Here is a 16,404-nt window from a genome sequence, read left to right on the forward strand (position 1 = left end):
GTACCAAATTACACCCACCTCGCCACCGCATTCATATAAAATGGATTGAAGGAAAATCAAGGAATGCCTTATTATTCTAAAATACGACAGAATGGAATTTACCGAATAGAAACCCTTCAAGTCCAATGTATTCCTAAGCGAATTCTTATTGCCACGTCGAGTATATTGCGGAAGCGAATTCCTTAAATCTATACGTCCTATACAAATCCTGTGACAACAACAACACAAACAAACCGAAATCACACTTCTAGGACAAATATCCAGTTAAGCGATTTACATCATTGTCGTTCACTACAGTAATAGCGCAACTGTATATGTTTATACATCACGGATATGTGTGACTTTGCTTGGGAATACAACTTGTTATTCGACACTTATTGTTTGCGATAAATAAATATTGTTATTTGTTTGGAAGCGACAGTATTACTATTATAGATTATATTACAGCAATTTATATCCTGATTATTTATTCGGGTATTTTATATCAGATGTGTTCGGGTGCTCGTAATATTGTTATATAATAACCTACCTATATTATTAGGGTTAATACGGAATTTAAGAATTCCGAGAAAATCTCTATTAAAAAACCATGAACCATAATTTAGCTTAGGTATAAGTTATTGTTTCCAAGAACAATAAGTTTAATTTAGAAAATATTTCTATGAAAATCTTGATTAAAAACAGTTTATAAAACATATGCTATAAGTCTATACTCAACAATAATTAAATTAAACACAAAAAATACGCATAAAATACATACACAGATCACATTACCACACGAAAGTTTTATAATAAAAAATCTAAAAGTTTCCGAACGTTTTATTCAAATTTCAATAAAGTGCAAAGTTCAACTATTTTAAATTAAAACGTCATGATGTTTTGCATAAGAATTGTGAATACTATATGGAATATAATATTATACTCTAATTCTATCATAGGTTATGAACTATTTCAGTATATTTTAGGGTTCTAGACGATAACCTAACCCTATACATATATACAGAGTGATTCATTTAATGCAAGACATTCATTTCTTTTACATACCTAACTTTGTATTTACAAAACCACTTTTTTTGAAAAAATTATATTTTTAATAATTTGTATTATTATACATTTTTTAGTTTAATAGTTTAATACTCTTTAGAACTACAACATACATTTTTAATTTTATATCCCGAAGGAAAATATTTTTACTTTTTATACAAGTATATAATATTTCAATCTATAAAAATCAAACTTCCAAAAAGTAGTTTATTATTTATAGGTATTTAAAGTTTTGCCAGGTTAAGTAATGGCTAACATTTTATGGGATACCAGGTACTCCTACACCGTTCTTTTCTCCACTCATCTAAACTATAAATACTTACAATAACTAAACATTGAATAACAATAAAACTGTCTTTTTAACTTTTTAAAATCCTACAAGACCATCACCGAGCTTTTCTATTTTAGAAGTCCAAGCACAGCATGTAAATACAACATATAATATAATTTTCCCTACATAAATAGAGTTAATAATACAATATAATACTTGGAAGTTACATTCGACCAACGACGGAACATACATAGATATCTCAGATTCTCAGAATTAAATTCAAAATTACGCAAATTATATGCATTCTGCGGTATGGCAAAACAATTTCTAAATATACAATGGTTAAAAAATACATTTATTTTTCCTTATCTTAATATAATGGTCTACAAATATATATTAATGAAATACAAACAGCACAAAATACCTATCTAAAAATGATTTATCATAAACCGAGGCTTTTTCCCATTACACAATTATACTCAGAAACTAAACTTTTACTCGTAAAAAAATTATACAATAATAAAACTTTATTTTACCTACCTACCACAAAATAACTTAATTTTCACAACCATCCATAACCATAATTTACGATCTGAAAATCTAATATTTCCCAAATAAACACGTTAAAATATTGTATCAGCTATTTAATAATCAGCTTGAAATTATACGAAAAACTTCTTACTCAAATAAAAACTATCAAAAATCTATAATTTTTAAGTTATTTGTAAAGATATGGTTGTTGAACAATGAACTAACCGTAAAACAATTTTATTAAATATATAAGCTATATTAACTTGCTGAATATTATATTTGAAAAATATTATACGCATTACACAGTATATTTTATTTTATTTTTTAATTAATTAACTTCTATTATTATTATTATTATTATTATTATATTCTTCTTTGTATAATTTTTTAGATACACTTGTCTATCAAAATAAGAATTTTATTCTTAGTGATGAATGAAGTAGTGAAATAACAATATATTATGTAATTCCATTTTTGTAAATATTAATACAACTAAAATAAAATATAGATTATTACATTGTTTTATAACTTATAAATTCATTCGATTTTTATGTACTCCAAAAAATATTCCTATTTGGAATAAAGAATTAAAAATTTATATTATCATTAATAAAATTATAAATAAAATTTTCTAAAATTTTGTTTTAAAATGATTATAAAAAAAAATAACGTTAAAAGTTTTTGAAATCATGAGTTTCTTGCGTTAAATAGATCTCCGGTATACACACTATACACGTATTTATTTGGTTCTTGATTCGACTTCGAGAAAAGGCGTGTAATTTTGTATACTATTTTTTTTATCGTTAACACGTGTTTGATATATACTTTTGTATTTATGCGTCCGATAGAAGGGATATCGCATTCAAAATATTATAGTAACATTCAAAATGATGTGGTCGTATAAAGATAAATAATCTATAAAACGAGGTTCCTAGTTATTATGCGTCCTGTGTGTAATGAAAAAGTTTTAAAACAAAATATAAATAATTCCCCATACGATAATCTTAGTAGATTTTCGTTTGCGGATCCGTTGAGAATTTTAGATAGGTAGTAATAAGATACGTTATATATATTTTATAGTATGTATAGTTTTGGTACTATAACATAATATATCTCTGATAACCGATAGATAGCCATGTGTATCGATCGCTAAATATAATATTTTTTATGATTAAATAATTTAAATATGTTTTGTATCTCACGCAATGTTCCTGGTATACACCACTATGCCACATAATATATGATAATATGTATCTACATTGTTTATAAATATATATTGTATATATGTCTATCCTAATCGAACTATCGTTTCGTGCAACGTTCCAATTTCTATATTATCCAATACACATTATATAATTTATATGGCAATAAATTTCAGTTGAATCAACATATTCAATTAATATTTAAAGCGCTTACACTAAATAATATTTAAAGTCGTTGAACTGTAAGTCCTAACGCTTTGCTATAGCGTTTACGTCCGTTGCAGTAGTAATGCCTATACGTATACCAAAATGTATTGTATCACTTAACACAGCGTTTTGGACCCTTTCGGTCGTTACTCGTATTTATTTAACATTTTAACATCCTAAATAATATCCATGTCCTTTTATAAACATTAATACGCAGTTGCTATGCTGTTCTAAGTTAATATACGTCACCCACGCGGCCGCGCATCATTACTTTAAACATTTTATATGTTTTGCAGTACATCCTACGTATTACACCAGACTTACATGTATATATAAACATAAATAATTCCACGACTAGTTAGGTACCAATTAGTATTTACCCAAAAATATAATAATAACACAATTAATTCAAATTCACTTCATATAATATTATAAGTTATAAATTATAAATTATCATATTTAGTCAATGTAGTAGTATATACCTATTCAGTGTATAAGTATTTTATGAATTAAATTAGGCCAGTAAAACAGACGTAGTTATGTTACTCCAGCACCCCTACATACAATTTTTATAAAAAAAATTGTTCTTGCTAATATTTAATATGCAATTATTAGTACAAACTTGTATATCCATTTCTGAAATTCGTACTACCTCCCGCCCAGGTACAAAAAGTGATAATACGTGATTCGTCCTGGGGAAATGTCGAAATGTTTGGATCGCTTTTGTTACTGAACCGGAGGTTTTTTTAGAAATGACTATATATTCATACGAATAGCATTGATTAAATATACATATATATATGTATATTTAATCAATGCGAATAGTGTATATTAAATGGAGAGACCCAAAAAACACCCTAACGCTATAGATTCGTGTGGGGGGGGGGGATATTTCTTCATCACCGCCCGAGCCTTTTGTTTGTAAGGCAAAAATTAAATGTGTATAAATAAGAAAAATTATTATATAAATTAGCAATTGCATACAAAATATTAGTAAAATAAAAATTAAGAAAATTTTGTTTGAGGGTGTTGGGGAACATACTACGTGTATCTACAGCGTGTTTATTCAAAATATTGTGAACAATGAATGAACCGTATAACAATTATGTCAATTAATAATGAGTAATGAGTAATGACCTTTGCTGTTAATGAGACAGTTAGGTATATAATATTGTTTTCATTAGCTAAAATCAGAAAATCTACAATGTAGGTTAAAAAAATAACACGTAATTAATCGTATGACTTTTTGAGTAACAACACATGCAGCTTCCGTACGGAAAATTAAAATTCAATAAATTATAACGAAAAAAATCAATTAAAATAAAAAAAATTCTTATGTATTTTTAGAAAAAGTGGAGTAAAATTGCACACATTAATAATAATTCAATTATAAAAATGTTATATAGCTCGTAACAATATAGACAACAAGATTATAAATGTGAAATCAAAGGTTTTTCATTAATTTTACAACACTATACTCTTTTCCTTTGGCATTTAATTAATAAATGTGTAGGTAGTACCTACGACGTATTCTGTGATACATTTAAACGCGGTGGTTTCAAGAAACCTGTAGGTGCAGATGATGATGTGGGATGTTTGAAGTCACGTTGTTGGTATCGCTAAAAAGCTCGTCAGCCATAACATGCAGATATATTTAAATTTTCCCAACACAATATATCGTTATTCCGACAAAACTGTTAATATTTTATCATTACAATAATGGGAGAGTTTTACACTTTTATCACATCGATGTTAACATACTAACCATTGAGTACGACTAGTTGTTATTTAATCGTTAGTGTACTCATGCTTAATCTTCTTTTATGTATTTATGAATATTCGTTTGTATGGAGCTTATAGAGTTGGAAACTATTGAAACAATCGGTACTAAATTTTTTACCAAATGTTCTTTGAGAATCGGGACATGTTCTTATTGCTTCGTTTTTCAACACTATCAGTTTCTATTCACAGACATACTTTGTTTTACGCTCACGAAAATCGAATATTTTTTTTTATTTATATGTATATACGATTGTAATTGGCTGCATGTATAAACATTTTTTTTAAAAACATAGCATAGACTAACCGCTAAAATAATATTTGATTATTTGTTTTTTGTTCAATGTACATCTTAAAAAGTAATAGCTGTATGTTTGTAACTCATAGGTAATTCTGGATATCAGACAACTTTAGAGAATAATTTGAACTAAGTATACCTATGAAAATATTCCAAATGCCATGTTTAATCCACCACAAGCCCATATTGGGAGAATTAGTTCTCCGAGCGAGGTCGCCGATGACGATTTTCCCATGAACTGAGTTACGTTAAAATTGAGATGCGTATATAGGTATTGACAGTGACATATTTTTTATATGGTCGTTCATTTTTAGTTGAGCGAAGTCGGGTCGCACTGAAAACATACTGTAGCTATTTATTAACCTCTGCTCTGTATGCGAGACAATCGAAACAACAATATCGACCGAATATAATATGGACGAAAGTCGTTCGGCTATATACGTTTAGTAATCTAGCGAAGCCCACGCGTGTATTAATAATACGTATTGATAATATTACGTTCTGCCGAAACGCGATGGTCGTCGTCTGCAGACTTTCGTAATATAACCATGTCAATAAATAATAACGATAATATTATTAATTGTACAGGGTGTTTGGCAACTGGAACTAGTCGGGTGCAACGAGATCACGGAGGCCGGCCTGTGGGCATGCCTGACGCCGAGAATCGTGTCGCTGACCCTGAGCGATTGCATAAACGTGGCCGACGACGCTGTCGGCGCCGTAGCTCAGATGCTGCCAGCCCTCAACGAGTTCACGCTACAAGCATACCACGTCACCGACGCTGCCTTGGGATTCTTCTCGTCCAGGCAGTCCAACAGCCTGTCCGCGCTAAGGCTTCATTCGTGCTGGGAGCTCACCAACCACGGCATTGTAAATATTGGTGAGTGAATCGTGCCAATAATATTTTATCATGTAGCACGCGCATACGTACTGCTTGTATAATATTATTCGATAATTTTTTTCGCCAATACTCAAAATTTGAGATCACATTTATCCAAACGGTTATTATATGGTCGTATTATCTAGTGAGCCGCCGCTATACTAACTCTTTTTAAGTATAATTTCTAAAACCGATAACTAATATTATTCTCTGTGATGATTTTAAACGCGTGATTTCATTTATTTCCGTATCGGTTATTGATTAATATATATATATAATATATATATATATATATTTATAGTATTGTAGATCACGTTGCAGATTTACCCCTCCCTATAATTATTATGGTCGTAAAGCTGTAAATTTAATGCACTCGCTGTAATAACTTTCGTATATGAAAAATCTTTTTTCAAAAATTTATTTCGCATATTGTTATTTTTTATCATAGACCTATATAATAGCGAAGGACTAATAGCTGATTTTTAAAGGATGCATTTCATAGTCTTTCATTTAGTAATATTTATGTAATTATGTGCATATAGATAGTATATATAATTATATATAAACTTATTATATAATAGCCATTTATAGGTAATTATTTATTGGTATTGTGAACCCGATGAGTATAACCCGATATCTATAATTGCTATAATATAAAATAGGTTGATAATATTAAAAAGCGTCGATATCTACCTATATAACACATATACAAAACTAAATAACTTAATATTTTTATTATAAAATAATTTTTCGAAGTTTACAATTATTAATAACGATGGGAATCATTAAAGGCTAACTTTTATGTAGACATTTACAGTACTACTCGGATATGACATTCAAATAATTGATCATTTAATTTTGAGAAAACATACCTCAATAAAAATTGACCTAAATAAAAACGTGATTTTTTTGTATTAATGCAACGTGAATTATTACAGTTCTATAATAAAACTTCTTAGAGATCAACAAACAATAATAATAATAATTACAAAAAAATAAAATAAATAAAAACATAGGTTCAAAACAAGAAAATAAAAACTACGATCCTTACTTTAATATTTAATGGTTGTAAGAATAAAAAAAGTTACCGGCTAGCTGGTTTCATAAAACTGTGATTGACTAAACTTGAGTATAATATATCTACTTACCGCGAACTATAAATAATATCTGATTTATTCGATTAAAAAATCTGCGTCGTCAACGCGTATTGAGATATAACAGGTATGATTACTTTTTTACTCGCTGAATATTACGATAACAGGCCGTGGACACCGATATTTTTATGTTGCTAATTGCCATACGATCACTACGATATGTCGTTAATTATTATGTCCATATATTACATGTAATATAACTACATCAAAAAGCATATAATATTATTACACGATTTTAAAATTATTTAGTATTACGTCTTCTAACCTAACTCACAAAAAATGACCTACCTACATATTATTATTTTGCACAAGACGGCTGTCACAATAGTAGTATTAGATGAAAGTCTTTATGGTTAATCGGTTTTCCGAGGAACGAGAACGGAAATTACCGTGTAGTGAAGGAATTATGATAATTGGTGTGCAAAACAAATTATCATTACGAGTGAGGTGGCGAATAGGAAATTAAATAAACTGTTGCGAACAAAACTTACACTACAACAACAGTCTACGGTATTTGCTTTTCACGGTACGAATCTAAAGTCCCATGATTTTTCTTTTTTTATTTATACTTAAAAATTTAATTACATTCTATTTTGAACATTTTCCCTGCCCGTAGCTAATAAATTACCGCTCTAACTAAACTGGTTAATGTCCTCTCTAAACTCATTTTGAATAATTTCAGATTTATGAACTATATTATAAAATTATGATAGTTAATTTTATAAAAAAAAAAACATTTGATTTGGGATATTATAAACCTATCAAAAATTAGCACATTAGCTATCTATTTACCGATCTACATTTTTAATAAAGAAATATAATCTAAGTTTATAATGTAAGTATAAATTATAATACAATACTTAAGTATGGTATGGAAATTGGGTTGTCCACAATACCTATATATCACTATTCACTATGTAATAACTTAACATTCAAGGTTAACAAAGGTTCAATCATTATTAAAAAATTTACATACTTCTCATTTAGAAATGTTGACTCACTCGATAAATATTAAATATATATAAACTATATGTCATAGTTTTTTTATAGTGTATCTATATAGTATATACCTATATTGGCTAGAATAAATATTAAATGATGGTGGGAGTTCAACTTTTAATTCAAATTACTCGTATATGATGTACAAAAAAAAATTAAATAATGGGTATATTTGTATTTTATGTGCATACAACAGAAAAGATATACTTTTTATATAGAATAAGTGGAAAAAAAAATTGAAGACACCAAATTAAATACCATTTAAGTGACTGACTTTGATAAATGACATATTATATAAAAAATAAATACTCGAAATCCTCGAGTAGACGTGTAAAAACTACATGCGTTTATTGTATTTATTGTTGAACAAATTTATAGTACTTCATTACATGATTGAAATGGATGTCATGTGTATAGTCATTTAATGTTAGACAGTACTTGCTCTGTACCTATAGAGGGTGATTCACCACGCATGCTTATCAGTTGTCTCCATTTCCCCTCTATTTAAATTTTAGTTTTTGAAGTTTTTTAACCCACAACAATTTAATTAGTAATTACTGATTAGTATAAATAGTATAATTATGCATTGTAGCTACCTGGATGACAACAGAAATTTTTATTGAAATCAGGACTTCTGCTATTTTTTTATTATTTACTAAGCAGTTAATTTTTTTAAAATTTCGATTATGAAATCGAAATTCAAACGAGTAATTATTTATTAAGTTTTTTGTTATAAAGAATAATTCTATTATTTATGTATAATATATTTAATACCTATAGGATTAGAACATTATTTTTAATAAAATAATATTATTAATTATTTTTTCATTTTTATTATTTTGTTTTTTTTTTCAAGTAATTCAGTGATTGCCTATTTGTAACCAATTTTTAACTAATTTATACATCAATATTTATCCATATTATATAAGTTCTTAACCCGTTAAGAACCCATTTTTTCATACTCAAATATATAAAATGAACTGCTATTATTTGTATTCCATAATGCGTAAGACATCAAATATTGTACTTGCAGGCTCCTGCAGATTGGGCAGTTGGGCTCGGATGATTAAAAACACTTTTTGAACCCAAATTCATTTTGTATACAGGAACGGGTGACAAAATAACAATAAAATCTTTAAAACATTATCTTGTGACAATAGGTATTATATTGTATATTAAAACTAAATAAATATTATGATATAAAAGATCACCATTTCCGTGATAATAGATATTAAAACATAAACATTAAATTCAATGATAACATACTGGTCGACCTCATGCAAGATCGATAAAGATCTTAAAGATCTTGGACCTTATAGACAATATTATTATATTATTACAATATTACCTATATCAGTTAAGGCAAGGTTTCTTAAACTGTGTTGAGCTCATTTGAGGGTTCCGCTTCTTGTTGTTATTGCCATTTATAATCATGTTTTGTGTACTCTCCTTTTTTTAATATAATTTTCATAGGGGTTCCGTGATTTCAAAATGTTTAAGAAACACTGATCTAACTATCTAAGGGGTCGACGGTGCGTCAGTTGCTAAAATCACGATTGTTGGTTGGAAGCACGTTGCAGTATGACCAACTTGATTTTCCCGGTTAACCACCTCAACGAGTGATCAAAGGATTAAATCTGTATAAGGGTTTTTATTTTCGTACCTTCGTTTTTCTCATAATGTTGTCTACAGACACGACGGTAGACACCAACGTCACCTATATTTACGGATGTTTTTTGATGGAAACGATACGGTCGTAGTAACCACTCAAAACGTCACGGAGACAGAGTTCATCTTTAAATAACACACGTGGACTCGGAAAGCGGTGAACAAGGTAACAAAAGAACGTCTCAAAAGTTACACTTAAAACGTGATGGCTGACCATCGCACAAAAAGAAACAACAAAATAATAACGTGCTCAAAGACGAGGACGTCCCACACAATGATTGTGATAAAACTGCAGCTACGCCGAAGGACAAGTGCAGATTGTCACACATCGACGATGAAAAAAGGATCGCTGTTGAGTATCCAAAAGCTTATCGTGAGCAAAAGTCGACAACTTCCGAGCGCGGTATGATAAATAATAGAATAGATATATCTCTTGAACAAGTAGGTACTTATATAACTGATAAGTTTATAACTATGCAGAGATCTATATACTTGGTCAAATTTCGATTTCAATACCTACATACTTCAAAAATGGTCCATACCACTCGTATTATTAAATATAATTTCTTGAAAAAAAATACCTGTAAGATTTGAAGAGATGCATGTTCTAGGATAAAAAGAACCGATATAATTTCATAAAAATTTTGACAATTTGAGGTACTCATGTAGTACAATTTTAATTAGGACGAATAATGCGTTTACCAGTATTTGAATCCTATATAAAATCACAACAAACCAATGATGTGTGTATATCACCAGTGTAGTAAGCGTCTATAATAATCTGCAGTGATCACCTCGACTGACTCGTATGCAATACTAAATTACATTGCACACTTACCCCGGACGCGTGCCGGATGTACCTACAATACTACATATATAACTATATGTGGATTTTGAATAGTCTTGAGTTATACATATATATAGTCTGTACATTATATACATCTATATATTTTACACCTATATACTATTATGTAAGTACATTTTATCGAAGACTTTTTTTTAACACTAGTACACGACAAATTATACGAAATCCTCTACATGATGTATAGTTGCAGTATAATCGTAAGTCGTCACCACCTGGTCCCTTTTTTTTTTAAAGGAAGGGTGGTTACACGCTTACAGCGACTGCTTTTATTCGTCCCCCTCATGTAGGTATAGTTACTAAACATCACTCGGTCGTGTGTTTGCAAGGGCACGTGATTCAACGGGCCAGGAAAAGTATATAATATTATATATATACCTACACTCATAGTCACCCCAACACATTTACAGTGTAGGGCTGCGTGCAACGCGCAATACATATCCCATCGTATGTATAATATTCCTATCGATCCAAAATGAATATTAAATCTGTATACATACGCACATGCATATAAAAATAAAGAAACACAATTCCGCTGTGTTACTATTAAATATTATAATATACAGTAAAGTGCCTATAGTTATATACATAATATACTTAAATATGCTTTATATATAATTATATTAGTACATACTACACATACGCGAGTACTTAGTGTGAGAATAACAAAAAGCCAAAAGGGTATGTCTACGCGAATAATGGCAATTATATTATATTGTATTTTTACGATTTCTTAATTAGAGTAACCCGGAACAATGAGCAAAATATACCTGTTTTTTTACATTATTTTTATAATATGTATCGCGGCGGGTTTTAAATTATTAATGTGAAAAACTTAACACATATTGATACATATTGATAATATTTAGATGATATTGATTTGTTGATCTTTATTACAATTGTATATTTCTGTCGTACACGAATTATTTTTAAAGCATGAAAGATCTTACAATATAGCTTTTAGTATACGTCTAATCTAAATTATAAGTATTATTTAAAAACAAGTATCTATTCAAATGTTAATAACTTTAATTCTACAAGCTGCAGTAGCACTTTGATAATGTTGTTGCACGCACAAGTCAACTTTAATTTATTTATAGCGTAGTGTTAAAATAATTTAACCTAATATTAATTGAACCTAAATGCAAATTATTATCATACATGTATTATGAGGAAAAATGTATATTGCATGGTTTTACAACTATTGTTTTTAAAATTTTAGTTTTTGGAACTTATACCCATTGAGCCATTGTATTTGATCATAAAAAAAAATATCTGAAAAAGTAAAATCAGTGTCTCATACATACATAGTACATACATATTTTTTCATGACAGATATTGTCGAATGTCGATCCATATAATATCTTTAAATTATAATAATTATATTATATGTTTATAATATACTCCATGTCCTAGAAATACCAACTTACTCGGCTAGCTGTTGTACCTACCGCTAGCGTCAATAAAATATCTATTATCTATAATTAATTATAATGAAAACAACATTAAATATGAAAATTTCCATAATATTCATAAATACTAAGATAAGTAGTAAGTTAAATTATTAAAAAAAAACATGTTTTTTGTACGAAAAAAGAATTTTCATTCTTGTGCAAACTTATTTAAGCATAAACAAATATTTTAGTATAAAGAAAAAATATTCTTATAACAATATCATTTATCATTAATTATTTATGATGTATTGCTACTTTTTTGTAGATTCATTTTCTCTAATTTTGCATGTTTAAATAGTTTCGAAGTATTATCAAACTCTATTATAGAAACTATTCATTTTTATTAATCTTTGTTGTCAACCCTTAACGTACAATATTAATTGTTTCTAAAATATCTATACACAATTTTCGGTAATTATAATTAATTCAAACCGAATAAAACCAATGTATACACCTAGACAATAAATTTATTTTAAATGAAATGTTTTTGTTGTTTTTTTTTTTAACTAAAATTAGAAATTTTAATTATATTTATAATACAATAATAATTTACATATTTATTTTTATTTTCAGTTCACTCACTTCCCAATCTTACTGTACTGAGTCTATCAGGTTGCAGTAAAATCACTGACGACGGGATCGAACTGATTGCCGAAAATCTGCCAAAATTACAAATCTTAGACTTATCTTGGTGTCCTCGAGTTACCGATGCAGCTCTCGAATACATTGCTTGTGATCTAGTTGGATTAGAACAGTTGGTCTTGGACAGGTAAAACGCTATAAATATTAAGCAATAAGTGATAAACTACGAATAGAAAAATTATTAAAGTGTATTTTCTACGATCAAATAAAATAAAAATAATTATTATTTGAAGGACAGTGTGTACATTGTACACTTATCACATTTTTAATAAATTAAATTTATACATCATTGTATATTATTTTAATAAAACGGCTTTTTTTTCTGCACTACAAAAGTATTTAACTTATCAAATGTCGATAACCGAAAAGTCAAATAGTCGATATTTTATAATTTATTATTAATATACTTATAAACATATAAAACATAATTATATTATTTATATAGATAAAATTCAAAATTAATCCTTAAGTTTTTACATAATAAAACATTTTTTAATTAGGTACAAAATTAATTATATAAGTAATTATTTTTAAATAGAAATATATAAAACAAATACTGAAGTAATTTATTTTAATAGGTAACTGAAAAATGGACTTCTAAAAAAATTAATTAATTAAATTTTTATTGTTCTTTAAACTTTATTTTAGGAGTTTATGGTAATACTAAAAATATCATATTATAATAAATTAATACCATAACACCATGTCAAAATGTCAAATAAATACATTGTTAGAGGTTCTATTCTAGCAAACAATATTTTATTACCATTGTTTAATCGTAGTAAATTATTTTAAACTTAATCGGGTGGATGAATATTATATTATATTTATATTTATGATTAACTTTTATAAAATATATAAATAATTTCTGTTTTTATTTTTAGGTGCATACACATTACTGACATTGGGATAGGGTATATATCAACAATGATATGTTTACAAGCGTTATTTTTACGTTGGTGTTCACAACTACGAAATTTTAGCATACAACACTTATGTGGCATGCGTCATCTAAGGATACTCTCACTTGCTGGTAAATAATAACTAACGTGCTAAATTTTAAGACATATTTATTAAAATGTTTAAAAACAATATGTAGTGAGGGGGAAGGATCAATACCGAACAAATTAATTTCCAAACGTTAAATTTAAAATGTTGTAAGTTTTATATGAACTAGAATAAAGTTTTGTTTTTACATTAACGCCGTAATATTAGGTCATAATAATGATAATAAAATAAGATGTATAATTTAATGTATACTGCGTTCATAATTTAAGGTCAGGTGTGGTACCATGATGAATACTTTTATAAGTCCTTCTTACCCTAGAAAATAGTTTTATACTTCAAATATTTTATAGTGTTTAATTCCATATTCTTATTAAACTCAATTTAAACTAACTATAAAAAATTTATAAATAAATTTAAAGTACTTAATAAGTTTTAATATTTTAACTAAAATTCATTATTTTTAGGTTGTCATTTGTTAACATCCAGTGGTTTGTCCAGTTTAATTCAAATGCGAAATTTAGAAGAACTAGAACTGACAAATTGTGCTGGTGCATCTCCAGAACTATTGGAATATTTGCATGAGCATTTACCATCATGTTTAATCGTCAGATAAATATTCATAAAACGTAAATACGACAATAATGGAGAGTTGTTAATTATTTTTTATTCCTTTTTTGATTGTTTATTTATTTATTTTTTACTTTTTTAAACATCCTTGAGTTTTAATTTCCAGTAGATGTTTTGAGTCTGTTATACTTATAATGTCCGCACACATATCATATATCCCACAGTTCATTTATTATTTGATTTATTTTTAAGATTGCTGTTTTAAGCATAATTTGTTGTTATTTCAACTTTTGGAATAAATTGAATTAGGGTTCAAATTACAATATTTCTGTACACACATACAATAAATGACAGTCATTCTTACCTACAAGGCTAAAACACTATTGTGATTAAGTGTTCAAATATGTATTAATAGCCTTTTCAAAGCTTAAATAATTATTTATAAGTAGATATTATGTACGAAATGTGCAATAATTAATAAATATAATATTTAATCTAACGGATTCTAGTAAACCATTAACTTTAAATCTGTCTCAAAGTATAAATAAATTGGCTGATCATAGAAAAAAAATAACAAAGTTATGATATTATTATCTTAAGACAATATCATAAAGCATTTACGAGTTTGTAGTTGATAAAAAAAAATAGTTTATAAATATGAACCGAGTATAGATAAAGAAATATTAGCCTTCAAACTACTACGATACATTTTGTCTAGGTTTTAATGATTTGGCTCTAATATTTAAGATGTAGGTTCGTGTGATAATTATTTAAATTATGAAATATGAACATAATTCATATTCTATAATAAAAATTAATAAACTTACCAACCTAATAACCATTTATAGGCTACTAAAATAACTAATATAATATAATATAACTTATATATATTTATGTATAATTATAAATTACATTATAAACGTGCAATTAGAATTAAAAATTTACCAAAGTTGTATAATATGTTACCTCTAAGTTTTAATAATGATGAATTTTAGAAAAACTACATTTATTACATAATGTTTGAAAACAAAAATATGTTTTTAACAGACTCGATACATGTAAAATATCTATTATTTCTTCGTTTATTTATTTGTAATGTTTAAGAAATAAACAATAGGTATATATTTATAGAATATTCAACGTTAAAATACTATGAGATAAAAAAAAGTATAACAAATAATAATAAAGTTCCTGTTGGTCGAGTGTTGGATTCAATATGAATAATCGTAGAGAAAAATAAAGATGTCTTTATTCGTTATCATAAATTTTAAAGTGTCGGTCATGTATACAAACAAGTTAGGCTTAGTTTTGATTATTTGCGTTTTGAATTTTACACGTGTTATGTATAATGTATATGACTAAATTTATTTAAAGCTATTCGTTTTGGTTAATTACTTACACAATGATTTATATACTTTAAATGTGTATTTTAAAAAGATAAAAATAAAGACTATTTTTCTTTATGAAATATATATTTTTAGATATATCTAAACTGTTCTAACCACCTTCGAAGATCAGTTATGTACATAATGAAAGACTGATGATGCCTTTTTAATAGGTGACCTAGTATTAAAAATATATTAAATAATTGTCATGACAATGCAAAAAAAAATGTAATCTGTGTGCGACATATAAAATGTTATATTTTGAAAATTTTCTCTAAATTTAGTTTTTAGAAAGATTTTTTTGTGATTAGTTTATTATATAGTGTTGTGAATATAATTTATAATGATACCGAAATAGTATAAAAAAAATACAAATATAATTATACCTGTTTAAGTAATTTAGAGAAACTGTTGGTTGTACATTTAATAAAAATAAAAGACTTGAAAAATTGT

At 27.3% G+C, this 16,404-nt stretch overlaps 1 protein-coding gene across 1 annotated transcript in view; it reads left to right on the top strand.

Annotated features, from left to right (window-relative positions):
• Positions 1–16,404, top strand: part of LOC114128564 (F-box/LRR-repeat protein 16) — a 31,822-nt gene extending 15,418 nt beyond the window's left edge. The window contains exons 2-5 of the mRNA XM_050208609.1: positions 5,921–6,212; positions 12,923–13,118; positions 13,876–14,024; positions 14,464–16,404. Of these exons, the coding sequence (XP_050064566.1) occupies positions 5,921–6,212; positions 12,923–13,118; positions 13,876–14,024; positions 14,464–14,612 (786 nt within the window). The 3' untranslated portion in view covers positions 14,613–16,404. The remainder of the gene's footprint in view (positions 1–5,920; positions 6,213–12,922; positions 13,119–13,875; positions 14,025–14,463) is intronic.

Source organism: Aphis gossypii, chromosome 1, assembly GCF_020184175.1.
Source record: "Aphis gossypii isolate Hap1 chromosome 1, ASM2018417v2, whole genome shotgun sequence".
NCBI lineage: Eukaryota > Metazoa > Arthropoda > Insecta > Hemiptera > Aphididae > Aphis > Aphis gossypii.